This window comes from Oncorhynchus mykiss, chromosome 19 (genome assembly GCF_057628025.1).
Source record: "Oncorhynchus mykiss isolate SJ-2025 chromosome 19, ASM5762802v1, whole genome shotgun sequence".
NCBI classification, from domain to species: Eukaryota; Metazoa; Chordata; class Actinopteri; order Salmoniformes; family Salmonidae; genus Oncorhynchus; species Oncorhynchus mykiss.
Genome location: NC_143040.1, coordinates 47,704,374 through 47,730,693, shown reverse-complemented (window position 1 = coordinate 47,730,693; position 26,320 = coordinate 47,704,374). Strand labels below are relative to the sequence as shown.

The following is a 26,320-nucleotide window of genomic DNA, read 5'->3' as shown; positions in this document are numbered from 1 at the left end:
ACTCATCCAGCTGTAACGCACATAATTCACTGGCTTGTATGCGAGGCAGTAATTGTTTCAAAACATCTCCTGCCATGTCACTGATGCATTGTGAAACAGTGTTGTTTGATGAAGGCATTGTCTGTATAGTTTTTTTATTTTTCAAATGGGCATGTTTTGTTTCTAAATGTCTTCTCAAGAGTCAAGGTTTCATCGAGTTGTGAGATAGTACTTTTGCACATATAACACACTGTGGCTGAGGAAAGGCATTACTCCCAATATAAGGGAACCCCAAATCAATGTAGTTCTCATCATATTTGTGCCTCTTCAATGGTCCAAAGTCACTGTCTGTTGTTTGGTGCTTTCCCGGGTAAGGGGGCGGTAGCTCTTCCGCTGCATCAGATTCACAACTGTCAGACGAATGAGCAGCAGCTACGTTTGGCTACATAGTGGAATTCCCGCGAGAGAGTTAATTTGATTGGATGTTAATTATTTGACTAAGCTACCTGTATTTGACATTGTGTTGTTATTTCGCTGAACACTAGATGGTTTAATTTTATTTTTGGTAGTGAAACGAGGCTACTCAGGCGAGAAAAAAACCTCACCCAAATGTATAGCCCTGTTGGAAAATATAAATGGACTATTTGAAAATGTGAAGAATTGTTTATTTTTTTTAAATGTGAATCACATTTTATTTGGCGTACCCCCGACTGCATTGCGCGTGTACCCCAGTTTGGGAATACCTGGCCTAAAAACATGGTTAAAACTACAATTTGAGACCATGAAGAATCAGTGGTCAGTCATTGCATAAATAGCTCTGTCTTTGAATTTGAGAGTGGTTACATCCATCCCCCTTTTTTATATATCTAAACGGGGTGAGCAGGTCTCTTTGTCATTGTTTCAACTGCTGTGTGACGCTTTCAAATAGTATTTTTGTTTTTATACACTTTTACGATATAGACAAGTGTGACTTTGTGGCTGCGGTAACAAGTGGAAACCCAAGATAATTCACCCACATCCTGGTTAGTGCTGCTGCGCAAGATATTTATTTTTTTAACAAGATCTGCGCAAGTATGAATATGACCTACATTACATTCTTAAGATCGGTAATGTGATCACTACGGATTTTTGTTTTGTTTTTAAGAACCACAAATGTTTACTGTTGCACAGGGAACAATGCATACTACTGGGTAAGTTCCTGAAATATTTTCGCGTCTGTTGTTTTCTTTGCCACTCTGGGTGTAAAGCGGGGCACAATAGAGTAATTGATATAAAGAGCAATAGTAATGCTAGCGTCTTTTTGTATGGCTTAACTCCGCCATGGCTCTTTGGTCAAACCCTACAGTATACTTATATTACAACATTCTATACGTGATACACGTGATCGAGAGATACTACAGTGTGTAGTAAATTATGCTACAGAATGACTACATAAAGTATTGTAGTATATTATTGTAAACTGTATTTTTTTCGTGTGGGCTTCACAACTTTGAAGAATGTATATAATCAAAACATGCACAAAGACGTCATAATTATTCAAGTTAACTGACCTTATCTAGAACAAAACATATAATATATCCTAAACGTGTGTTAACCTCAGACCTTATTTTCGGCGTTTATTCCAAATTTCCCAATTAATTTCACACGAGGAATGGCTGAACCACAGAGTTTCCAAACTCAGAGGCGCAACATCGCGAAACTTCCGGAAACGCTTGCGAGATACCCAAAACATACGAGGCCGGGGTTTGAGAAGTCAGTGAGAGAAGTTAAAAAATATTCCTTAGTTGTTAATTTTCTCGAAATCTAAAGGCACAAACTAGATTCGAACCAATGTTTTGAGTAGTTGAACAAGTTATTACCCCAACCTTGTGGAAGTGACAAACTGACACGTTTTAATTTTTGTCAAAAACAAATTTATATCAGAGTGCCTTTGATTTTACAACGTGCACATGCGCAGTTCGGCGCGAGACGACCATTAGACCCGATGACGTGTTTCTGCGCATGAGTTTAGCTAGCCAACATCGACATGACATCGCCAACAAGTGTGATCGGGATTTCTATTGGAGAAGCAGTTTTTGCCTATCTTCATGCTGTATTGTTTTTGGCTGAACAAACCAGAAGCAACTAATTTCCGTTTTTTAAGACTACAAGCTAGCGAGCGCATGGTAACGAAAGATAACGTTACCAGATTAGTTAACCTACGTTTAATTAAAATCTAGTTTGCTGCAATAAAGCTACAAAATGGAAAAGACCAAACCTGAACTGAATTGGTTTTGTGTAACAGTAGGCGATATGCTGATGTGCTGAACTGTTAATAAGTGATGTGTTTCAAGGCTGCTAGTGGATAACTAAACTCAGCAAAGAAAATAAATGTCAATTTTTCAGGACCCTGTCTTTCAAAGATAATTCGTAAAAATCCAAATAACTTAACAGATCTAAAGGGTTTAAACACTGTTTCCCTTGCTTGTTCAATGAACCTGTGGAATGGTCGTTACAGAGGGTAGGCAATTAAGGTCATAGTTATGAACTAAGGACACTAAAGAAGCCTTTCTACTGACTCTGAAAAACACAAAAAGAAAGATACCCAGGGTCACTGCTCATCTGCGTGAGCATGCCTTAGGCTGCAAGGAGGCATGAGGACTGCAGATGTGAGACGCCTAAGACAACGCTACAGGGAGACAGGACTGACAGCTGATCGTCCTCGCAGTGGCAGACCACGTGTAACAACACCTGCACAGGATCGGTACATCCAAATATCACACCTGTGGGACAGGTACGGGATGGCAACAACAACTGCCCAAGTTACACCAGGAATGCACAATCCCTATATCAGTGCTCAGACTGTCCGCAATAGGCTGAGAGAGGCTGGACTGAGGGCGTGTAGGCCAGTTGTAAGGCAGGTCCTCACCAGACATCATCGGCAACAACGTCGCCTATGGGCACAAACCCACCGTCGCTGGACCAGACAGGACTGTCAAAAAGTGCTCCTCACTGACGAATCGTGGTTTTGTCTCACCAGAGGTGATGGTCGAATTCACATTTATCGTCGAAGGTATGAGCGTTACACCGAAGCCTGTACTTTGGAGCGGGATTGATTTGGAGGTGGAGGGTACGTCATGGTCTGGGGCGGTGTGTCACATCAGACTGAGCTTGTTGTCATTGCAGGCAATCTAAACGCTGTGCATTACAGGGAAGACATCCTCCTCCCTCATGTGGTACCCTTCCTGCAGGCTCATCCTGACATGACCCTCCAGCATGACAATGCCAACAGCCATACTGCTCGTTCTGTGTGTGATTTCCTACAAGACAGGAATGTCAGTGTTCTGCCATGGCCAGCGAAGAGCCCGGATCTCAATTCCATTGAGCACGTCTGGGACCTGTTGGATCGGAGGGAGAGGGCTAGGGCCATTCCCCCCAGAAATGTTTGGGTGCCTTGTGTAACATCTCACAGCAAGAACTGGCAAATCTGGTGCAGTCCATGAGGAGGAGATGCATTGCAGTACTTAATGCAGCTTGTGGCCACACCAGATACTGACGGTTACTTTTGATTTTGACCCCCCCCCCCCTTTGTTCAGGGACACATTATTCCATTTCTGTTAGTCACATGTCTGTGGAACTTGTTCAGTTTATGTCTCAGTTGATGAATCTTGTTATGTTGATACACATATATTTTCAATGGCCTACACACAATACCGCATAATGTCAAAGTGGAATTATGTTAAAAAAAAAAATTAAACAACTTAATCAAAAATTCAAAACTTAAATGTCTTGAGTCAATACGTTTTCAACCCCTTTGTTATGGCAAGCTATAACAAGTTCAGGAGTAAATTATTGCTTAACAAGTTGCATTGACTCACTCGATGCGCCATAATAGTGTTTAACAGGATTTTTGAATGACTATCTAAACTCTGTACTCCACACATACAATTATCTGTAAGGTCCCTCAGTCAAGCAGTGAATTTCAAACACAGATTCAACCACAAAGACCAGGGAGGTTTTCCAATTCCTTGCAAAGAAGGACACCTATTGGTAGATAGGTAAAATAAAAAAGCAGACAGTGAATATCCCTTTGAGCATGATGAAGTTATTAATTACACTTTGGATGGTGTATCAATACACACAGTTACTACAAAGATACAGGCGTCCTTCCTAACTCCGTTGCCGGAGAGGAAGTAAACCACTCAGGGATTTCCCCATGAGGCCAATTGTTAACTGTTACAGAGTTTAATGGCTGTGATAGGAAAACTGAGGATGGATCAATTACATTGTAGTTACTCCACATACTAACTTAAATGACAGAGTGAAAAGACAGAAACTTTTACAGAATAATAAAAAATATTTTAAAAAACAAACATGCATCCTGTTTGCAACAAGGCACTAAAGTAATACTGCAAAAAATGTGGCAAGGCAATTTACTTTTTGTCCTGAATACAAAGTGTTATTTTTGGGACAAATCCAATAAGGGAAGGGGGATACCTAGTCAGTTGTACAACTGAATGCATTCAACTGAAATGTGTCTTCCATATTTAACTCAACCACTCAACACTCTGAAACAGAGCGGTGCAGGGGCTGCCATAATCGACATCCACGTCTTCGGCGCCCGGGGAACAGTGGGTTAACTGCCTTGCTCAGGGGCAGAACAACAGATTTTTACCTTGTCAGCTTGGGGATTCAATCCAGCAACCTTTTGGTTACTGACCCAACACTAACCACTACAACACATTACTGAGTACCACTCTCTATATTTTCAAGCAAAGAAGCGGCTCCAGGTTATGGGTATCCTTGTAATCAGCAAGGACAGGGGAGTTTTTCAGGATAAAAAATAAACGCAATAGAGCCAAGCACAGGCAAAATCCTAGAGGAAAACCTGGTTCAGTCTGCTTTCTAGCAGACAATGGGAGATTAATTAATCTTTCAGCAGGACAATAACCTAAAACACAAGGCCAAGTTGCTTATCAAAAAGACAGTGAATGTTCCTGAGTGGCCAAGTTACAGTTTTGACTTGAATCTACTTGAAAATCTATGGCAAGACCTGAAAATGGTTGTCTAGCAATGATCAACAACCAATTTGACAGAGCTTGAAAAAATTTGAAAAGAACATTGAGCAAATGTTGCATAATCCAGGTGTGGAAAGATCTTACAGACTTACCCAGAAAGACCAACAGCTGTAATCGCTGCCAAAAGTGGTTCTACAAAGTATTGACTCGGGTGTGAAAACTTGTGTAAATGAGACATTTCTGTACATTTGCTCAAATAAAAAACAAACATGTTTTCACTTTGTCATTATGGGGTATTGTGTGGGTGAGAAAAAAAATCTATTGAATTCAGGCTGTAACACAACAAAATGTGGAATAAGTCAAGGCTTTAGTAGTCTATGCCTGGGAAGTACTAGGCTATATGGATTGTGTATCCATTCCTCTCAGTTCCTTTTTACTTTTTTGTTTCAGTTTTACTTCTTTAGTTTGACAGAATTGACAGCCTTTGCATTTCAACAACTTTCCCAGTTGTAAGCTAAGGCCAGGTCTCACTGTTATATTATGAACAAGTAAGCCTAAACTCACAGAAAACCAGTTTTTATCATGTGCTCTTAAGTTATATTATTAGCGACTGATAGAACTTCAGGGATCTAGGTCTTGTGTGTTTTTGCAAATCCACATTCCTGAGAATAAGTAATCATACACTTCAAGAGTTCAGCCTAATCCACCAGGTTTTCTTGAATATGCTTATGACTCACCGAGCCTGATAAAATCAAACATTTGCAATGGTGGGGGAAGGGACAGCTTGTCACATTGGGTTATGGGTATCGCATTTTAGAAGTCTCTTTACATCCTATTCCCTAGTTCTCACTGATATTAAAGCCTTTGGTTTAGAATATCTAGGCTGGTGTTAGCTAGCGTGCCTTAAAATAGAGCATCAATAGAGTTTCACCTATTCAGAAGACCCGGAACATGATTAAGACAAAGGAAGTCTTTGTCATGGCCGTTAAAAGAAGAGTACGAAGGTGCAGCGTGGTCAGCGTACATTTTCTCTTTATTTGGAAAATGACACCAAACAAAACTATAAACACTACAAAAACAAACCGTAAAACTAAAGGCTATATGTGCCCTAAACAAAGTAAACTTCCCACAAACACGAGTGGGAAAAAGGGCAGGCTAAGTATGGTTCTCAATCAGAGACAATAATAGACAGCTGTCCCTGATTGAGAACCCTACCCGGCCAAAACATAGAACTACACAACATAGAATACCCACCCCAACTCACGCCCTGACCAAACAAAATAGAGACATAAAAAGGATCTCTAAGGTCAGGGCGTGACAGTCTTTCAAATTATTGACACACTGGCATTCTTGGAGCAGACCAGACTTCAAGAGAAAAACTTTAAAAAAGTTAACAAAATGTTATCTTAAATAGGTCCGTTGGTGAAACACAAACAGTCTATATTAACCTATACAGTACATCAGTGATGATTGCACACTTGTTTGAAAGGGGCCCTAATAATTGCTTAGGGGTTTCCACATCTACTAAGTGGCTTCCACTAATAAGTGCAGCTAACCTAATCTTCCCAACAACATTGTTAACAGTACAGTGTAATAATTAGCGATTAGTGCAAAGTATTGGAAATATTAGCTAAAAACATCTCTACAGGTCTGACCACCAAGGCCCAGGGAGGGTGCAGGGTCCTGGGTGTAGGGTGCCCCTTCATAATTGATCTTATCTTTCCTTATGTATATTTTTGAAATTCTTTTTTTTTCTTCACCTTACTGCTGTTTAGATGGGTTTTCAGGTGTAATTCTAGATTCCTGTACATAGCTAAGAAGCTGGCCTATTATCTGTCCTAATTCTTTCCCCACAAAGTCACTACTTTTGAAACTTTTCTGATTGTTTTGTATTTTTCTCTTTTAGTAGAACTGCACTGTGAGCGGCCCTCAGGAACCAGAGGACCAGGTCTGACCACCCAGGCCCAGGGAGGGTGCAGGGTCCTGGGTGTAGGGTGCCCAGGCCACTGGGCCTATGGAGCAGATCCACTGGGTGAGACACCGCTGGCAGCAGCTGGTGGCCGCAGAGTCAGGTCGAGGTAGGTACTCGGCCCCTGACGCCGTGCCCACCAAGAGTTCCCCAAAGCTCCACAGCGCACAGCTCACTGGCAAACGGAGGACGGTCATCGCCCGCCACGGACCCTACCAGCATGAGTACGACAGCGTCTCCAAGGGATGCCAGGGCAACGGCATCCGCACCACCAAGTACAGCCTTCTGAGCTTCATTCCCATGAACCTGTTCCAGCAGTTCCACAGGTGAGAGGGATCCCTAACCACATGCTGACTTACACAGGGGATGGGGTAGATCATAGTTGATTATAATCGGTCAATCGTGTTTGTCGATGTCGGGAATTGACTCGCATCAAGCAGGAGTGCCTTAGAGGCACTTGATTAGAATCTGGTAATCATGTACTTTGTGAATGAACTCAAAATGAGCAGATTCCAAATGGTGAATGCAGTGCACCCATAAGGGTACAGGTAACCTTAGGGCAGGGGTTCACAAACTTTTTTGGTCTGCGAACCCATTCTGATATCAAAACATTTTCGCGACCCCACTATGTAAAAAAAATCCCACTGGGCAAAAACTGGTTGCATTAACATTGTTTCCTCATAACTTCAACAAAAAATATAAATCTTATGACATTGAATCAATGTGGAATATTGATTGGATTAGCAAAAAGTCATCAACGTAAGGCAATTTAGTATTTGTTTCACCCAACTTTTAACCCAAATCCAATGACATGGTGAAATGTTTTCTTGATTTCACATTGAATTCACATTATTTGACATCTCAACCAAATGTAAATCAAAATTAGACGTTGAAATGACATCCTAGCCCAGTGAGATGTTTATTTGTTTTATTTGGGCCATGTATTTTGCAAATTAGTCTGACAGTATTTTTGACAGTATTTCAATCAGAAGACAGAATGGTTTGAAGTGACTGAAATGTATTGGGAAATTCAGAAGGTCATCAGGCAGTAATGTTGTATGATCTTCTGTGTAGAAAAGTCATTGATAAATCATTTATGTTGTTTTTCCCCCAGTCTGATTTAGTGCCTGGTCTTGTCCACTCCGTTCTAACGGCTTGTGGCATAGCAGAGAAAAACAATATTTACGTTTTCCGGAGTCTTATCTTTCAGTGATGGGGTCATTATATTTTGTAGCTTAAACCATTCAAAAGACAGAGCCACATTCGTAGGAAGAAAACAGAAACCTCTCTTTTTATTATAAACGCATCTAGCGGCTACCAGAGGTTACTGGCGTAACCCTGGTTCTATGAACAAAGTGCACATTTTTCCTCATGACCCAATTTTTATATCAGGTGACCCAACATGGGGTCCCAACCAAGGGGCCAGTGTACCGGTCTAGAAGCACTGTTTCGACTGCTCCTTCAGTTTTGCTTCGGTATTGCAGTTTTAATGACGCCTTGCCCAGAAAGACAATTTCCATCGACTGCCACATAGAGAAGTTGGATTAGAAAATTCTGAATAAAATACTTTAGTCATCACCTTTGTGCACAAAACATCCATTGAAATATTCAAATAATTGCTGCTGAGGACGTTTTTTTTCTCTCCATCACTCACAGCCGAAGATTTTTACATTTTATATTCATCCAATATCTGCCATGTTTTTGGGTGACGTGATTACATCGTCACTGCTCGCTCTGCTCCCTGTGTGCGCAGAGTTCACATGTGATGTTGTTCCATATAAACCTGACGCAACCTGGATAATGACGGTCCATGAATTGGCTAATGCGAACATGAGCAGATTACCTTAAAAACAACGGTTGGACATCTTAAAAACAGTCTCCAGTTGTTATTATAGCACAGTGGTCACAACCCTTACTTTGGGAAACCCTACCTTAAAGGGTCGATGTGGAATTTATCAAAACCCTCGTCTCTTCTCATCAGGGTGGCCAACCTATATTTCCTGTTCCTGGTGATGCTGAACTGGGTCCCGGTGGTGGAGGCCTTTCAGAAGGAGATCACCATGATTCCCCTGGTAGTGGTGCTCATCGTCATCGCCATCAAGGATGCCCTGGAGGACTACCGCCGCTACCGTTTTGACCAGAAGGTCAACAACAACATCGCCACAGTATACAGCGGGTCAGTGGGCCGGCTGGACAATAGTGGCCTGTGTTTATCTTTTTTAAGGGGAACATTCACTGTGTTGTTACATACTACTACATATATAGTTATGGAGTTGAGCCTTTAGTTATTACACAATACACATACAGAAAAATTAATTGTGTTACATAACAGTAATTATTACTGTGTTAATGAAAATGTTCTTAGTTACCAGAGAAATTACAGCATTACGACAGCTTTATTGATTTTATGATGCTAGCATTCAAATTGAAGGTCTCAAAACGTCTTGAACACAAACTTCATATCCTACAGTGTGCTGTGTTAATCAGCACCAAAGCACCATGAATTGCATACTGGGACTTTCTGTAACAGTAGGATCAAAGGTGAAGTAGCAATTTACATGATACAGCCTACAGTTCTGTATAACCATTAGCATAGCAAACATGAACACCTTTCTCACAGAGCCTAAAGCTGAGGACCGGTGGTCCTGGATCTGATGTTGATTATTGTAGATTCAGTTGTCTGTGTTACTGTATGTGGGATTAGGGAGCACCATACATACAGCACAGATAATCTATGGGGTTACTCATTTATCCATTCCTTTGTGCTGTCCAGAGTTTCACAGACCATCTAGGAAGTCATAAAAGTTCAACTTGGAGTTGTTTATGATGTGATGGATTGTGGAAGGGTGGCTCTTTTGGTCTCTTAAGGCAGCGAGGTGTAGTGTTAGTGATCAAGGTGTTAAACTCTCCCCTGCAAAGTAGATAGATTTTCTTTATCTAAACCTCACCCTGGAGATTCTGCATCCTGGATCAGGATAGACAACGACAGTAAAACAGAATAGGCGTGTGTATCAAGAGGCAGAGCTCGGTCGATCGTGAGTGGCTGGGAATACTGGAGAGATACAAAGGTTGGCTTGGATTTAAGTTTACCAGTAAGTAAACCCTCTGGATTTGAACTAGTGGAGTTTTTCACTGGTCTTAGGTATCATGTACAGCTTGGTGTGGCAAGTCCAAGGACAAAGTTCCAATCCGAATGACCAACTGGGGAGGAAGAGAAGGACGGTGGTGTCCTCCCTCACAGAGGATGAAGAGCTGACGGAAGTCCCCAAGTCATACAGCAGCAACAAGGTGAACACCACCAAGTACTCCTTCCTCTCATTTGTCCCCAAGAATCTGTTTGAACAACTCCATCGCTTCGCAAATGTCTGTTTCCTCTTCCTGGCAGCTCTGAACTTTATCCCAGTGGTCAATGCCTTTCATCCAGCATTATTCCCATTCTCCTGGTGCTGTCAGTGACAGCCGTGAAGGATCTCTGGGAAGACTATAGAAGAGACAAATCAGACAAGATCGCCAACGGACGCATCTGTGAGATTTACAGCAAGTAAATACACTGAGTGTACAAAACATTAGTTGCACCCCCTTTTGCCCTCAGAACAGCTTCAATTCGAATGGTGGACCATTCTTGATACACACTGGAAACTGTTGGTGTGAAAACCCCAGCAGCTTTGCAGTTCTTGACACACTGAAACTGGTGAGCCTGGCACTTATTACCATACCCGGTTCAAAGGCACTTAAATCTTTTGTCTTGCCCTCTGAATGACACACATACACAATCCATGTCTCAAGGCATAAAAATGTTTTAACCTGCCTCTTCCCCTTCATCTACACTGACTAAAGTGGATTTAACAGGTGGCATCAACAAGGGATCACAGATTGACCAGGTGAATCCAGGTAAACTATGTCATGGAAAGAGCAGGTGTTCATAATGTTTTTTTGACACTCGGTGTACATTCATGGTAGATCTGCGTATAGCAAAGTGCTGTTCATTATCTCTGAATTGGAGCAAATGGAATTACTACTGCTCACAAACTGGTTAAACTGCCTGAAAACAGTTTGAAATGCACAAGATCCGTTTATACTGTGGTTATTAGGAAAACAAACACCATACTGTACGTGTGCTTTTATTCGGTAAACTGCTCTGTTATGACATTCTGATAGCTATATAAGCATACTGGTCTGGGAATATTGCAAAGCATGGATAAATGTGAGATAACAGGTTAACAAACTGACTGGTTTGTGACAACTACTTTAACATGTAAACATGTAAACAAAACCTACAGACCTATAGATCTGCAGCTTCTTTTTTATACTTACTAAGGGCTGTATATGGTACCATCGAACTGACTAGCATGCAACCTAGAGCAGGTATATGCTGAACTGAAAGTAGGACAAATTGACGTAATCTCTACCTCTCTACAAAAGGTAAATCATATGATCTGTGATTGTAAAACATAATTATTGTGCCATGTGAGAGATGGACACACACATCACTCACTCAATTCCTCTGATGGCTCTCTGCACTTAAGGCCTTGACAAGAGAAAATCAATGTTCAATGGCTGAGTTCTCACTTGTTGAAACCTATCCCCTTTTCCAGAGTCTAGGAGTGAGTGGTAGAGGTAGCCTGTTGGTTCTTCCTCCCAGGTCTACATGTCCCACCATGCAATAGCTCACAGCCTCAGGTATAGTGAGGCCAGAAAATCTCTATAGCCTATCCACACCAACATACTTTATTCAACATACTCTTTCATGTTGGGTGAATGTAAACAGACCACATTATTACAGTAATTGTCTCTAACCAGAAAACTCCCAGGTCCTGCCAGGAAAAGGTGGTAGTGGTGGACAATGAGATAAATGATTAACCTTAAATTATATTCACACACCGGCCTGGTGGAACATTGTGTGTTTGAGAAGCCTTACACTCACGCCCTGTGATTGATTTGAAGACTTGTTTGTTAACACCCACCCTACCAGCTACAGGTAGCATTACAGTTGGTGTGGTTCCGTCATGTGCGTGTTACTGTGTACCCAAACAAACACCACACTCCCTGCTTCAAAGGAGCACACACACTGACTGTATACACAATTGAATCTTGACCCAGACCATAACACACAATGAGCAGGTTAAATGCAGCACATGTAGTTCATGGTTAAAGCGTTGGACAGGCAGGGTAGCCTAGTGGTTAGAGCGTTGGACTAGTAACCGGAAGGTTGCAAGTTCAAATCCCCGAGCTGACAAGGTGTCGTTCTGCCCCTGAACAGGCAGTTAACCCACTAGGCCGTCATTGAAAATAAGAATTTGTTCTTAACTGACTTGCCTAGTTAAATAAAGGTAAAAAAAATAAATAAATGGTTGTCTGAAATAAATGTTCATTTTAAAGTCTCTCTTGTGGTGCTGAGCCCCATAATTAATTTGTAAAGGATTATTCCAACACACGATTACCTCACGGTCTTGTCTTGAGAGAGGTCACCGACTGAAATGTCAACAAAAAAAAAGTGCAGGGTTATTGTTGTCTTCTGGAGTTTTTTTTAAATGTGTAAAATACATAACCATGTTTAGGTGCTTTTAATGGTTGGTTAAAGGCATGCTCCCTTGCTTGTGTGAATTCTGTTCATATGTATGAAATCTTTTTAATTTTGTTGTAATTCTGCTCCTGTGGTATTGTTGGCAACGTTTCAACCACAGAGGGTCTTCAGGCCTTCGTCATATTTGATAGTACTCACATGGTCCCACTCTGTGCCCTCAAGCAGTTAACAGGTATGTGGTATGTTTTACGATAGGAAACAGCAGACTTATGTGGACCAGCGTTGGCAGGACGTCCGCGTGGGGGACTTTGTCCGTCTGTCCTGTAACGAGATCATCCCTGCAGACATGCTGCTGCTGTACTCCTCTGACCTCCACGGCGTCTGCTACATCGAGACGGCCAACCTGGACGGGGAGACCAACCTCAAACAGAGACAGGTGGTCAGAGACCTGCCACAAGTATGTGGCTCACGTCGCTCTCATTGGTTTGAACATGCTGTTAACATTGTCATGATTGCACTTCAGTTTTAAAAAAAAATTGAGGTTAAAGCATGCTTGCAAGAGACTGGGTGCCTCGCACCTGCCTAAACTAAACACTGCCGTTTATTGTACAGCTGAAGGTGGAGTGGTACAATAATAAAAAGTTTGATAAAACATGATGCAAGAAGCTATGATTTACCTGCATTACACAACTGTACTGTATATACGTGTAAAAAACTGTACACTTCCTGTAAAGGTATGGAGTAATGAAGAAGAAGAAAACAAAACATTTGAGACAAAAATATTGTCCTTGGGTCTAGCAGGAAAATAACCGCAGAATTTCACAAGGTACTCTATAAAAGTTCTAACCAGAATGCCTAGTAGAAATTGGAAATATTTACAGCGTGTGAGTGTCATCTGTTTCAGGGTTCCGAGTTGACTCCAGAGAACTTCCACAGTCGCATTGAATGCGAGAACCCCAACAACGACCTCAGCCGGTTTCGAGGTTACATGTGAGTCTCATTTTAGTCTGGTTTAATTGACGACAGATACTGTATGGAAACAGACTTAACTTTATAAACTTTTGAAAGGCAAGGTGACTTTCATGTTTTTTACAGGGAGCACCCCAGTAATGCTCGTGTGGGCTTACACAACGACAACCTCCTCCTGAGAAGCTGCACCATCCGCAACACAGAGACCATCATAGGCATCGTGGTCTATGCAGGTAAGAGGGTGAAACACTCCTCTATCCCCAGGTCTACCCCACGCTAGGGTTTGGAGTGTCCCATTATCCAACCCAGTTGTCTACATATTACAAGTTATACCTGGGCAACCAGCAGGACTGTGGCCATTGAGCACTGGAGTTGTGGTGCAGCCCTGATGTAACAGGCTATGCTGGTGAGAGTATAATCTGCCTCTAGTGTACTCAACACTGTACTTGAACCTTCTGTCATGAAGCCTATATAATGCTGCCTTTATGGATAATGGCTGTTAACCTCTTAGATGTAATGGCAAAATTTAGATTGTCGCCTAAATAGACATACCCAAAAGTAACTGCTATGCATGTGCAATTACATGATTCTGGTATATTTGGAAAGATATCTGGGAGATTGAGGAAATGATCAGATGGAGTTACATACAGTGCCTTGCGAAAGTATTCGCCCCCTTGAATTTTGCGACCTTTTGCCACATTTCAGGCTTCAAACATAAAGATATAAATCTGTATTTTTTTGTGAAGAATCAACAACAAGTGGGACATAATCATGAAGTGGAACGACATTTATTGGATATTTCAAACTTTTTTTAACAAATCAAAAACTGAAAAATTGGGCGGGCAAAATTATTCAGCCCCTTTACTTTCAGTGCAGCAAACTCTCTCCAGAAGTTCAGTGAGGATCTCTGAATGATCCAATGTTGACCTAAATGACTAATGATGATAAATACAATCCACCTGTGTGTAATCAAGTCTCCGTATAAATGCACCTGCACTGTGATAGTCTCAGAGGTCCGTTAAAAGCGCAGAGAGCATCATGAAGAACAAGGAACACACCAGGCAGGTCCGAGATATTGTTGTGAAGAAGTTTAAAGCCGGATTTGGATACAAAAAGATTTCCCAAGCTTTAAACATCCCAAGGAGCACTGTGCAAGCGATAATATTGAAATGGAAGGAGTATCAGACCACTGCAAATCTACCAAGACCTGGCCGTCCCTCTAAACTTTCAGCTCATACAAGGAGAAGACTGATCAGAGATGCAGCCAAGAGGCCCAGGTCACTCTGGATGAACTGCAGAGATCTACAGCTGAGGTGGGAGACTCTGTCCATATGACAACAATCAGTCGTATATTGCACAAATCTGGCCTTTATGGAAGAGTGGCAAGAAGAAAGCCATTTCTTAAAGATATCCATAAAAAGTGTTGTTTAAAGTTTGCCACAAGCCACCTGGGAGACACACCAAACATGTGGAAGAAGGTGCTCTGGTCAGATGAAACCAAAATGGAACTTTTTGGCAACAATGCAAAACGTTATGTTTGGTGTAAAAGCAACACAGCTGAACACACCATCCCCACTGTCAAACATGGTGGTGGCAGCATCATGGTTTGGGCCTGCTTTTCTTCAGCAGGGACAGGGAAGATGGATACAATTGATGGGATGATGGATGGAGCCAAATACAGGACCATTCTGGAAGAAAACCTGATGGAGTCTGCAAAAGACCTGAGACTGGGACGGAGATTTGTCTTCCAACAAGACAATGATCCAAAACATAAAGCAAAATCTACAATGGAATGGTTCAAAAATAAACATATCCAGGTGTTAGAATGGCCAAGTCAAAGTCCAGACCTGAATCCAATCGAGAATCTGTGGAAAGAACTGAAAACTGCTGTTCACAAATGCTCTCCATCCAACCTCACTGAGCTCGAGCTGTTTTGCAAGGAGGAATGGGAAAAAATGTCAGTCTCTCGATGTGCAAAACTGATAGAGACATACCCCAAGCGACTTACAGCTGTAATCGCAGCAAAAGGTGGCGCTACAAAGTATTAACTTAAGGGGGCTGAATAATTTTGCGCGCCCAATTTTTCAGTTTTTGATTTGTTAAAAAAGTTTGAAATATCCAATAAATGTTGTTCCACTTCATGATTGTGTCCCACTTGTTGTTGTTTCTTCACAAAAAAATACAGTTTTATATCTTTATGTTTGAAGCCTGAAATGTGGAAAAAGGTCGCAAAGTTCAAGGGGGCCGAATACTTTCGCAAGGCACTGTAGTTCAGAATACACAAGATCAAGCACACACAAAATACATTTTTTTTTATTTTGAAAGTAATCTTTAATTGACAAGCTATAAGTGAATTATTGATGCCCAAACCTGGAAACGTACCAGATGGCTTCCACAACATGTGAACAATGGGATTGATAGACCTAACAACTAGAAATGGGCAGATGTTTTAGTAAGTGGTGTCAGGTGTGGTCATGGGACGTTTCCAAGTGTCCCTAAAACTCCCCAGAGTGGCATGTCTGTAAATGAGAGAATTCCAGTGCTATTACATATTTCCAATCCCTAAATGCTATTTGTTCAGTATAAAAACACAATTTCTACCATATCAACCTCACTCAAACATTGTGGTGGTGTTAAGGGGTATCCAGGGTACATTCAAGTGTCCTTTCAACCTCTCCAAAGTGTCCAAATGTGGTAATTGTACTGTTTTTGCACACTGGATGTGCCTAAAAGTAAAAGTTTCTACAACACCAACCTCTAACATTGTGGTGGTGTCGGGGGACATACAGGGGATATCCAAGTGTTTTTTCAACCTCTCCAAAGTGCCTGAACTTTTAGCCTAGGCATATCAAATGTATTGGTCCCACATACAAATTAACTGTTTATAAAAGCAACCGATATATATTAAAAAATATATACAAATGTCTTATCAAACCAACTTGGTTACACACGCGACCTTCACTAAAATAGAAATAAGCTGAACTATTTACAAATCCAGGTATAGATGATTGGATTTCACTTTCCCCATAGCTTGTGCATGCCGTGATAGTCTTTGAAAACAAGTGTCTTATGGAGGACATGGAAGTTGCCTATCAGAGCATCATATAGGTCGACACCCCCCATGCTGGCATTGTAGTCCTTCACAGAAACAGGAATAGGGACATTCTTCCTTTTTCACCCTCCTTGAGACATGGTTGTTATTGAATGCCTTATGCTGTGTGGTGAGCATGGTTACTTCCCTAGTGTCCTTCCGTTTCACAAAAAGCAGCTTGTTAGTCCTGATAGAACGTATGGTCCCCCTCTCCGCTGTCTGTCATGTCGTTTGCCTTGGTCTTGGGGAAACTGATTTTGTTAGGACGAATGGTGCCACAACTCCCTATTTTCTTTTTCAAGAGGTCTATGAAAAGTTGATGTGGAACTATCAGACAGGGTGATTTGACATGGCAGTGAAGGGTGAATGAAGCCCTTCACTGATGGGTGGCTCCCAAATGTCATCATCCAAATAGTCTGCATCCTCCACTCGGTGATGAATAAAATAAAGGGATATATTGTTAAGACACACAGAATTACAGTTGACTAAATTTACAAAACATTACTGTGAAGTAAAAACACCAAGCCTAAACTTTATCTGTAGTGACTCACATAGAGGGTGTGAAGCACAGACAAAATGCAAACAGTAACACTTTGGAGACAAAGGCAGGTGTGAGAACCACAAACAATGGCCATGGGAGTTTATTTATTTTATATCTGAATTCTTATTTTCAATGCCGGCCTAGGAACAGTGGGGTAACTGCCTTGTTATGGGGCAGAACGATAGATTTGTACCTTGTCAGCTCGGGGATTCGATCTTGCAACCTTCTTTCGGTTACTATTCCAACGCGCTAACCACTAGGCTACGCCTTAGTGGCCTCTCCAAACTATTACGATGAGGAAATTTAGAACAGCAAACAGTGAACTAATATTAAACAGACAACTACTTTGGAATTATATAGCATTGAAATGACTTGTAAACTAAATCCACAGCACAAAAATCAGACAACGTATAAATACGAAATACATAGTCAAAAGTGGATCCAATCCTTCTAGAAAGCAATCTTCGTCGGCCCGAGACGAGCAAATCGCTCCCCTGATCCGAGTCAGGCTCTAGTATTTTATTCAAAGCTTCTATGTCGGTATACTTATTTATAGCGTCCTTCTTTTTAGTTTCCTGTTCGATATATATTCTTAGTTTTTACTTATTTACTTTTGAGAAGCCTTTTATGCTATCCTTTATGCTAAAGTGATCAAATTTAAACCAATGAAAATCTGCTTACAATATAATGTAGCGTGCTCGGTGCTGCAATATAATGTAATGTAACGTGCTCGTCTCTGAGGCAGGTAGCAACAGTTCGCATTACGCATAAAATGTTCTAGGCCTTGCCAGGTCAACTGCATAGCCTTGAAAAGCATATCTCATTGGCTACAAGACTGTCGATGAATCCCCTGTGTAATAGATGCACACTGAGCATAAACAGGACATATGTCATGCGCAAAGATAGTCACTCGGTGGACATTCGATGTTGACGTTGATGAAGTCGATGAAGTCATGCATAATCAGATAACATTGGCAATAGGCTAGATCTGTTCTTACCAACCTAGGGATTAATTTCAAACCCCCCATGTAGCTATAGCTCAAACACAAATTGAAGTTTACCTTGTAAGATGTTTGGTGAAAATGTTGTGTAAAATAAAATGTTTGACTCTCTGGGCTGGTGATCATTAACGGTAGGTCACAGGCAGACAAATAAGACATCCACATGATCTGTGGAGTCCTGGCTTTCGGTGTGAATCAACGTATTCCATGTTTATTTAGTTTATGCTTCACAACGCTAACCGGAATGTAGGTAGCAGACATTGAAATGAGGTAATCGGCTCGGCCTGCCCATATATGGTAGTAAGTCACACCAAAGATTTTAAGGCACAGATCAATAGCCAAGATACTCAGCTTTCCGCAGACACTCTACTGTTGCAGATTGGGGCTATCGTTCTCATATCAGACTGAATTGAATGAAACAAATCAAATAGGGTCCCCAAATATGGGGGCTTTACATTTAAGAGGTTAAGAGAACTACCACATTTCCTGCCCCCATAGTCTATATCAGTGTTGGCTGCTAGGAGTGTAGCCTGCCCCCAGCTCCTTTTATGCCTTGTCCCCATTAGACACATCAGGCAGGGCTGACAACTGCAGGCTAAACCTGTTTCTGCTCAGTCAGATAAGGTTTCTGCTTCCATTATTATTACTACAAAATCCATGCAAGCATACAGTTACACCAGCTCTGGTACCAGCAAGGGCTTTCTATGCACGCCATTCATCTCATCTTCCTGCATTTGCTATTGTGATACAGGGGAGAATCAACCTCTGACATCTTATGCGCTGCATTTCAGTGCCTATGCAATTTCATCGTAACAAATGTCTCTGTTGTAAGGGTACTATCACCTCTTCATGTTTATTTGACAGTCACTAACACAGGGTATTTTGACCCAGGTCTACTATAAAACCACATATACATGTATACAGCCATGCTTATTTTGTGTGATCTTGAACACAGGTCACGAGACCAAAGCCATGAAGAACAACAGTGGGCCGCGGTATAAACGCAGTAAACTGGAGCGCAGGATGAACATGGACATACTGTGGAGTGTTGTCCTGCTGGTCATCATGTGTCTGACCGCAGCTATAGGTCCGTACTGATCAGTATAACTTATCACATCGATATGAACACGTGTCTGTACAGCTGTATTTGGTTGCTGACCAAATCTATATGAACACAATGCTTATCGTGACCTACCACACAGTTATTGGTCTTTGCTGTTGTACCATAGCTATATAGTTTCTGTAAACAAGTCTTTTGACCACATCTATATAATTCTTTGTGCCCCTCAGGCCATGGTCTCTGGCTCAGGAACCTGGAAGAAGCTTCCTTTCTGATCCCTGACACCACATCTCCTGCCCTGGCTGGCTTTTACCTGTTCTGGACCATGATCATAGTACTACAGGTAGGTAGCACACTAAATGTCATAACACTGTGAGTCAATGTGAAAACCTGGCTCTAAATTTATTCAATTTTCTCCTCGGCAGGTGCTCATCCCTGTCTCCCTGTACGTGTCCATCGAGATTGTCAAACTGGGTCAAATCTTCTTCATCCAGAACGACGTGGACTTCTACAATGAGTACCTGGACTCCAGGATCCAGTGTCGAGCCCTGAACATCACAGAGGACCTGGGTCAGATCCAGTATGTGTTCTCAGACAAGACTGGCACACTGACGGAGAACAAGATGGTGTTCCGGCGTTGCACCATTGCTGGGGTGGAGTACCCCCACGAGGAAAATGGTGAGATGTCTCATTTAATTTTGCTACACCACTACCAGGGGCACTAATGAGAGATGGTATTGTGAATGTTTGATACCCTGAAACTAAGGATTTTGTACAATGTATTTAACCATTGCTTTCATCCCTCTGTGTCTATCTTTCTGACAGCGCGGAGGCTTGAAGTGTACAAGCAGGAGGACGACGAGGCGATGGGCCGCTCCCACACGCTCAAGTCACGTGCCAGCGCCAAGTCCCTGAGCTGCAAGTCGCTCAGCTGCAACCGCAGCTCCGTGTCCCTGCACACACTGACAGGCCACTCAGAAGGGGAGGGGGAGGAGACCCCCAGCCCCACCCTGCCCCGACATAGTGCCTTCAGTAGCCCTATGGTGAGACTCATACACCCAGTATTTCTTTAGTCATTCGCAATGAGACCCCCCGAAGATGCACGTTTTTTTGTTATAGCCAAGCATGAAGACACCTGATTCAGCTAATCAAAGACTTGGTGATTAGTTGAATCACACACAACTGACAGCATGGTATGAGTTGTCTAATTCCTATCTTCCATCTAGGAGAAGGATGTAGTCCCGGACCCTTTCCTGGTACAGAAGCTGAACTGTCTGTCCTCCCCGCTCTTCCTTTTGGCGGACGCCAGTATGGAGCTAACCTACATCGTGGACTTCTTCATGGCTCTGGCCATCTGCAACACGGTGGTGGTGTCCTCACCCAACCAACCCCGCCATGTGGTAAGTAACATAGCTTCATTCTAATAATTTTTAAAAGAATGGTAGATATTTTCAATGTTTTAACTCCAAACAATGTCCATTTGTAGTCCTCAAAGGGTGAAAGCACACACTGAATATAACAAAAATGTACATGTTAGAACAGGATTGGTGCCAATTCCATTAAAATGATCTTGTCAATTGCATTCCCAGGTCCAGGTGCCTGAGGTCTCCCGTACCCCCCTTAAATCCCTGGAGGACATCAAGATGCTGTTCCAGCGTTTCAGCCTCCCCCGCTTCTCCACACTCTCTCCTCCACACACTACAGAGAGTACTCGCAGCTTCACCGGCAGGCTCTTCGCCAGGGGCAAGCCAGCCTCCTTCACCCCCACCCCTTCCCCTATCCCCACCAAGAGGGGTACAGATCCAGACGGGGAGCCTAACTTTGAGGCCTCCATCCTGATTATCAAACCAGGGTTGGCTGGACCCCCTGGAGAGGATGGGGACCAAGGGGATGAGGAGGGAGAACATGGCTCTTGGAAAGGTGAAGAGGACAATATTGTACAACTCAACCCAGGGGCCTGGAGCGGGCTGGAGAACTCTAACGGAGCCCAAGACCTTCCCTGTGAACTTGGGGCAGACGAACTGATCTATGAGGCGGAGAGCCCAGACGAGGCGGCTCTGGTCCACGCGGCAAGGGCCTACCACTGCACCCTGCGGGGACACTCGCTGGAGCGCCTTCTGGTGGAGCTGCCGGGGATGGGCAACCTGGCCGTGCGCCTGCTCCACATCTTGCCATTCGACTCCACCCGCAAGAGGATGTCTGTGGTGGTCCGCCACCCACTCACCAAGCAGGTGGTGGTCTACACCAAGGGCGCCGACTCCGTCATCATGGACCTGGCAGAGTCACCTAAAGGTGCTGAGCAGTCAGAGAGCAGGCAGGGTCACATCAGAGAACAAACCCAGAAACACCTAGACAACTACGCCAGGGAAGGCCTTCGCACCCTCTGCATCGCTAAAAGGGTACAGACGTCTACAGTGGTTCTGCTTTCTGTACCAGCTTAGAATACAAAGGTTATTGTACTCAGAAGATTACATTATTTTCACACACTTATCAAACAAACCAAGAATATATTACCCCAAAATGTCACAGTGGTTGACTGGTGACTTGTGCAAACAAGTGTTTTATTTTTTTATTAGATTTTTATTGACCCATCTTCAGAGGACAAAATAAATAAATCAATGTTTTTTTGTAACATGTGTTTTGTTACATATACAGCACCAGTCAAACATTTGGACACACCTACTCATTCCACGGTTTTTCTTTATTTTTACTATTTTCTACATTGTATAATAATAGTGAAGATATCAAAACTATGAAATAACACATATGGAATCATGTGGTAACCAAAAAAGTGTTAAACAAATCTAAATATATTTTATATTTGAGATTCATCAAAATAGCCACCCTTTGTCTTGATGACAGATTTGCACACTCTAGGCATTCTCTCAACCGGCTTCATGAGGTAGTCAACCGGGAATGAATTTAAATTAACAGATGTGCCTTGTTAATTTGTGGAATTTATTTCCTTCTTAATGCGTTTGAGCCAATCAGTTGTGTTGTGACAAGGTAGGGGTGGTATACAGAAGATAGCCCTATTTGGTAAAAGACCAATTCCATATTATGGCAAGAACAGTTTCATCAAGACATGAAGGTCAGTCAATCCGGAAAACTTCAAGAACTTTGAACGTTTCTTCAAGTGCAGTCACAAAAATCATCAAGAGCTATGATGAAACTTGCTCTTATGAGGACCGCCACAGCAAAGGAAGACCCAGAGTTACCTCTGCTGTAGAGGATAAGTTTGTTAACGTTAACTAGACCTTGGATTGCAGCCTAAATAAATGCTTTGCAGAGTTCAAGTTACAGACACACCTCAACATCAACTGTTCAGAGGAGACTGCGTGAATCAGGCCTTCATGGTCGAATTGCTGCAAGAAACCACTACTAAAGGACACCAATAAGAAGAAGAGACTTTCTTGGGCCAAGAAACACGAGCAATGGACATGAGACCAGTGGAAATCTGTCCTTTGGTCTGAAGAGGCCAAATTTGAGATTTTTGGTTCCAACCACCGTGTCTTTCTGAGATGCAGAGTAGGTGAACGGATGATCTCTACATGTGTGGTTACAACCGTGAAGCATGGAGGAGGAAATGTGATGGTGTGGGGGTGCTTTCCTGGTGACACTGTCAGGGATTTATTTAGAATTCAAGGCACACTTAAACTGCTTTGCTACCACAATATTCTGCAGCGATACGCCACCCCATCTGGTTTGCGCTTAGTGGGACTACCATTTGTTTTTCAACAGGAAAATGACCCAAAACACACTTTCAGGCTGTGTAAGGGCTATTTGACCAAAAAGGAGAGTGATGGAGTGCTGCATCAGATGACCTGGCCTCAACAATCAACCGACAACAACCCAATTAAGATGGTTTGGGATGAGTTGGACCGCAGAGTGAAGGAAAAGCAGCCAACAAGTGCTCAGCATATGTGGGAAGTCCTTCAAGACTATTGGAAAAGCATTCCTCCTTAAGCTGATTGAGAGAATGCCAAGAGTGTGCAAAGCTGTCATCAAGGCAAAGGGTGGCTACTTTGAAGAATCTAAAATCGAAAATATATTTAGATTTGTTTAACACTTTTTTTGGTTACTACATGATTACATATGTTTTATTTAATATTTTTGATGTCTTCACTATTATTCTACAATGTAAAAAATAGTTTACTTTTTTTTTTAAACCTTTGAATGAGTAGGTGTGTCCAAACTTTTGACTGGTACTGTACATTTTTAACACATTTTTCATACATAGAGCTTTTAAACACAATATTACTTAACAGAAATATAGTTTTTTTAAATGTATATTACATTTGGATACATAGTACTCAGACAGATCCAGGACACATTATCTAGTATTTTCATTCATAACTATTAATTCTACCCCTTAGCTACTCTAAGTCCATCCCACCGTAAACCAGCCTTGCTTGAGTTCCATGTGCCATATATTTTTACAAAGATTCTGAACTTTTCTATTTGCATAGTATCCACAGATTGTAAGATAAAGTTGAATATTTTTGCTAAAAGTATTATGTTGTTGATTGATTGACTATGACTTTGAAAATCGCCCAACAGTGCTATTTGTAGGGTTTATTCTATTGTGCTAACAGGTTTTGGAGGAGGAGGAGTATGAGGTTTGGTTGAAGCGTCATGCGTTTGCGGAGACCAGTATAGAGAACAGAGAGGAGCTTCTACTGGAGTCTGCACAAAGACTGGAGACCAACCTGACTCTACTGGGTAAAGTGCCACACTCCACAGATATGTTTTATTTGCACCATTAGGAGAATAAGGGTGATTTATTAAATGTATTGCTAAAGTACTAGTCATAGGGTCCCAATCAATTAAAAGTACAGCCTGTAACTTTCATAGTCAAAAGTGCTGCTCCTACACTTGTTTATAACCTGAAGGGGGTGAATTCAAGCAGCAACTTGGTTAGGGGCTAGCATCAACCAACTGCAATGGCTGATTGTAGTGTTACTGTTTCTGTCTCCAGGGGCAACAGGGATAGTGGATAGACTCCAGGAAGAGGTTCCAGAGACCATCGAGGCACTACAGAGAGCAGGGGTCAAAGTATGGGTCCTCACTGGGGACAAACAAGAGACTGCCATAAACATTGCCTGTGCCTGCAAACTACTCAGGTCCACAGACCACCTGCTGACTGCTAATTGTGGTAGCAAGGTGAATGTTATCCTGATAGTCTGAATTATTTGTACTCTTTCAAATTACTTTCCTGTCATCCTGCTGTGTATCTTCCTTATCCTGGTGTGTGTCTCTTCAGGAGGCGTGCAAGGCCTTGTTGTTGGAGCTGCGGGCGGAGATGGAGTGCGGAGAGGCAGCTGAAGGTACGTCGGGCTTCACCCTGGTTGTAGACGGGCGCACGCTGGAGTTTGCCCTGCAGGAGGACCTGAAAGGGGACTTCCTGGAGCTGAGCCGGTGCTGCAGGGCCGTGATCTGCTGCCGCTCCACCCCCCTGCAGAAGAGCCAGGTGGTACGGCTGGTACAGGACCAGCTCCAAGTCATGACCCTCGCCATAGGTCAGTGGAAGAGTCAGTAACGCTTTAATAAATGAGTAGTACAGGATCTACTATATACATATTTATAGACATTTAGAAGGCATTATAAGTAGGAAAAGCCCTGTCTTAGTGTTTCAAATGTCGATTTCTCAAGTCTGGGGCATCCTTTTTGTCTAGGTGATGGAGCCAATGATGTCAGTATGATCCAGGTAGCAGATGTTGGCATTGGGATATCTGGCCAGGAGGGCATGCAGGCTGTGATGTCCAGTGACTTTGCCATCTCCAGGTTTAAACACCTCCGCAAGCTGCTGTTGGTCCATGGTCACTGGTGCTACACACGCCTGGCAAACATGATTCTCTACTTCTTCTACAAGAATGTGGTAAGAATATATCCTACTCACCCACACACAGACACACACATAAAGCCACATACACACTCACTATCTCTTTATTTTCTCTTCCTTCCTCCCTCCCTCCCACTCTCTTCCTGTGTGTGTAGATGTATGTTAACCTGCTGTTCTGGTACCAGTTCTTCTGTGGATTCTCGGGGAGTGTTATGACCAACTCCTGGGTGCTCATCTTCTTCAACCTCCTCTTCACCTCTGTCCCTCCCCTTCTCTACGGGATCCTGGACAAAGACGTGTCTGCAGACACCCTCATTAAGTTACCGGAGCTCTACAAATCTGGACAAAATTCCAAGGTATGTGAAGGTGGAATCTGGTAGTATTAGGACAAAGTTTTCCAACTCCGGTCCTTGGGTACATTTCTGTTCTAGCCCAGCACTAACACACAGACTAATTCATATATTTTGTTTATTTATCTCTCCAGGCCTACCTCACTTCTACCTTCTGGCTGACAATGCTGGACGCTATTTACCAAAGCCTTGTCTGTTTCTTTGTTCCTTACTTTGTGAGTTGATTTACACTAGATTTGCACTAGTAGTTGTATTCTCATTGATGTATTGTGTTTTGTGTTCTGTGTCTACATTGTGTAATCCTATACCCTGAGAATGGGTCAGTGAGGTGGTGTTGTTCTCTGTAATCTGGGAGTAGTTTCGGTTTAATAGGGCATCATGCCATTCCCTGCCTATAAAGACATCAAAGGATTTCCTCATTCATAATGAACTTTGTTTTGATCTTTATTTTTGGTCAGGCATACGCAGGGTCGGATGCAGACATGCTCTCCTTTGGTTCTCCCATCAATGCCTCGTCCCTCCTCATTATCCTACTGCACCAGGTCATCGAGAGCCGCACACTGGTGAGACTCACACCTGACCTGACCCACCCATAGGCTGATAATGATACTGCATTTTGAAGGGGGCAACTAGTGGACTACACTAGTGTGAGGCATTTAACTATAAGTGCACCTGGGATCCTGTTATTCCATGTTATGTACTCTATTTATATACATATATTCCTATGTTGATCTGTGCTATGTTCCTGTGTTACAGACATGGCTACATGCATTATTGCTGATGGGTAGTGCTCTCTTCTACTTCTCTTTCACCCTGGTCTTCAGTGTGGTGTGTGTGACGTGTAGCCCCCCCAACAATCCCCTTGGTGTGGACAAGCTACAGATGTCCCAACCACTCTTCTACGGAGTGTGTGCCCTCACCACCATGCTGGCACTGCTACCAAGGTATACAATCACAAACACAGTGGTGCCAACCTTTTTCAGAGAGAATTGCTGCT

At 42.5% G+C, this 26,320-nt stretch overlaps 1 protein-coding gene across 4 annotated transcripts in view; it reads left to right on the top strand.

Annotated features, from left to right (window-relative positions):
- Nucleotides 1-379: 379 nt before the first annotated feature.
- LOC110497783 (phospholipid-transporting ATPase VD) overlaps nucleotides 380-26,320 on the top strand; it is a 29,596-nt gene continuing 3,655 nt past the window's right edge. Inside the window, exons 1-20 of one of the 4 annotated variants that reach the window (XR_016488952.1) lie at nucleotides 380-1,169; nucleotides 6,883-7,271; nucleotides 8,927-9,121; nucleotides 12,725-12,926; nucleotides 13,374-13,459; nucleotides 13,565-13,671; nucleotides 19,027-19,158; nucleotides 19,362-19,474; nucleotides 19,557-19,809; nucleotides 19,957-20,174; nucleotides 20,358-20,531; nucleotides 20,721-21,530; nucleotides 23,727-23,853; nucleotides 24,110-24,294; nucleotides 24,395-24,650; nucleotides 24,807-25,009; nucleotides 25,129-25,329; nucleotides 25,458-25,538; nucleotides 25,782-25,886; nucleotides 26,148-26,267. Coding sequence is in view for 3 of the 4 variants with exons in the window: in XM_090211146.1 (XP_090067272.1) it covers nucleotides 6,991-7,271; nucleotides 8,927-9,121; nucleotides 12,725-12,926; nucleotides 13,374-13,459; nucleotides 13,565-13,671; nucleotides 19,027-19,158; nucleotides 19,362-19,474; nucleotides 19,557-19,809; nucleotides 19,957-20,174; nucleotides 20,358-20,531; nucleotides 20,721-21,530; nucleotides 23,727-23,853; nucleotides 24,110-24,294; nucleotides 24,395-24,650; nucleotides 24,807-25,009; nucleotides 25,129-25,329; nucleotides 25,458-25,538; nucleotides 25,782-25,886; nucleotides 26,080-26,267 (3,917 nt within the window). In the remaining variant the exon portion in view is untranslated. Of the gene's footprint in view, nucleotides 1,170-6,882; nucleotides 7,272-8,926; nucleotides 9,122-12,724; nucleotides 12,927-13,373; nucleotides 13,460-13,564; nucleotides 13,672-19,026; nucleotides 19,159-19,361; nucleotides 19,475-19,556; nucleotides 19,810-19,956; nucleotides 20,175-20,357; nucleotides 20,532-20,720; nucleotides 21,531-23,726; nucleotides 23,854-24,109; nucleotides 24,295-24,394; nucleotides 24,651-24,806; nucleotides 25,010-25,128; nucleotides 25,330-25,457; nucleotides 25,539-25,781; nucleotides 25,887-26,079; nucleotides 26,268-26,320 lie in introns of all 4 variants that reach the window. The other 3 variants (XM_090211146.1, XM_090211147.1, XM_090211145.1) reach the window with 3 other exon arrangements.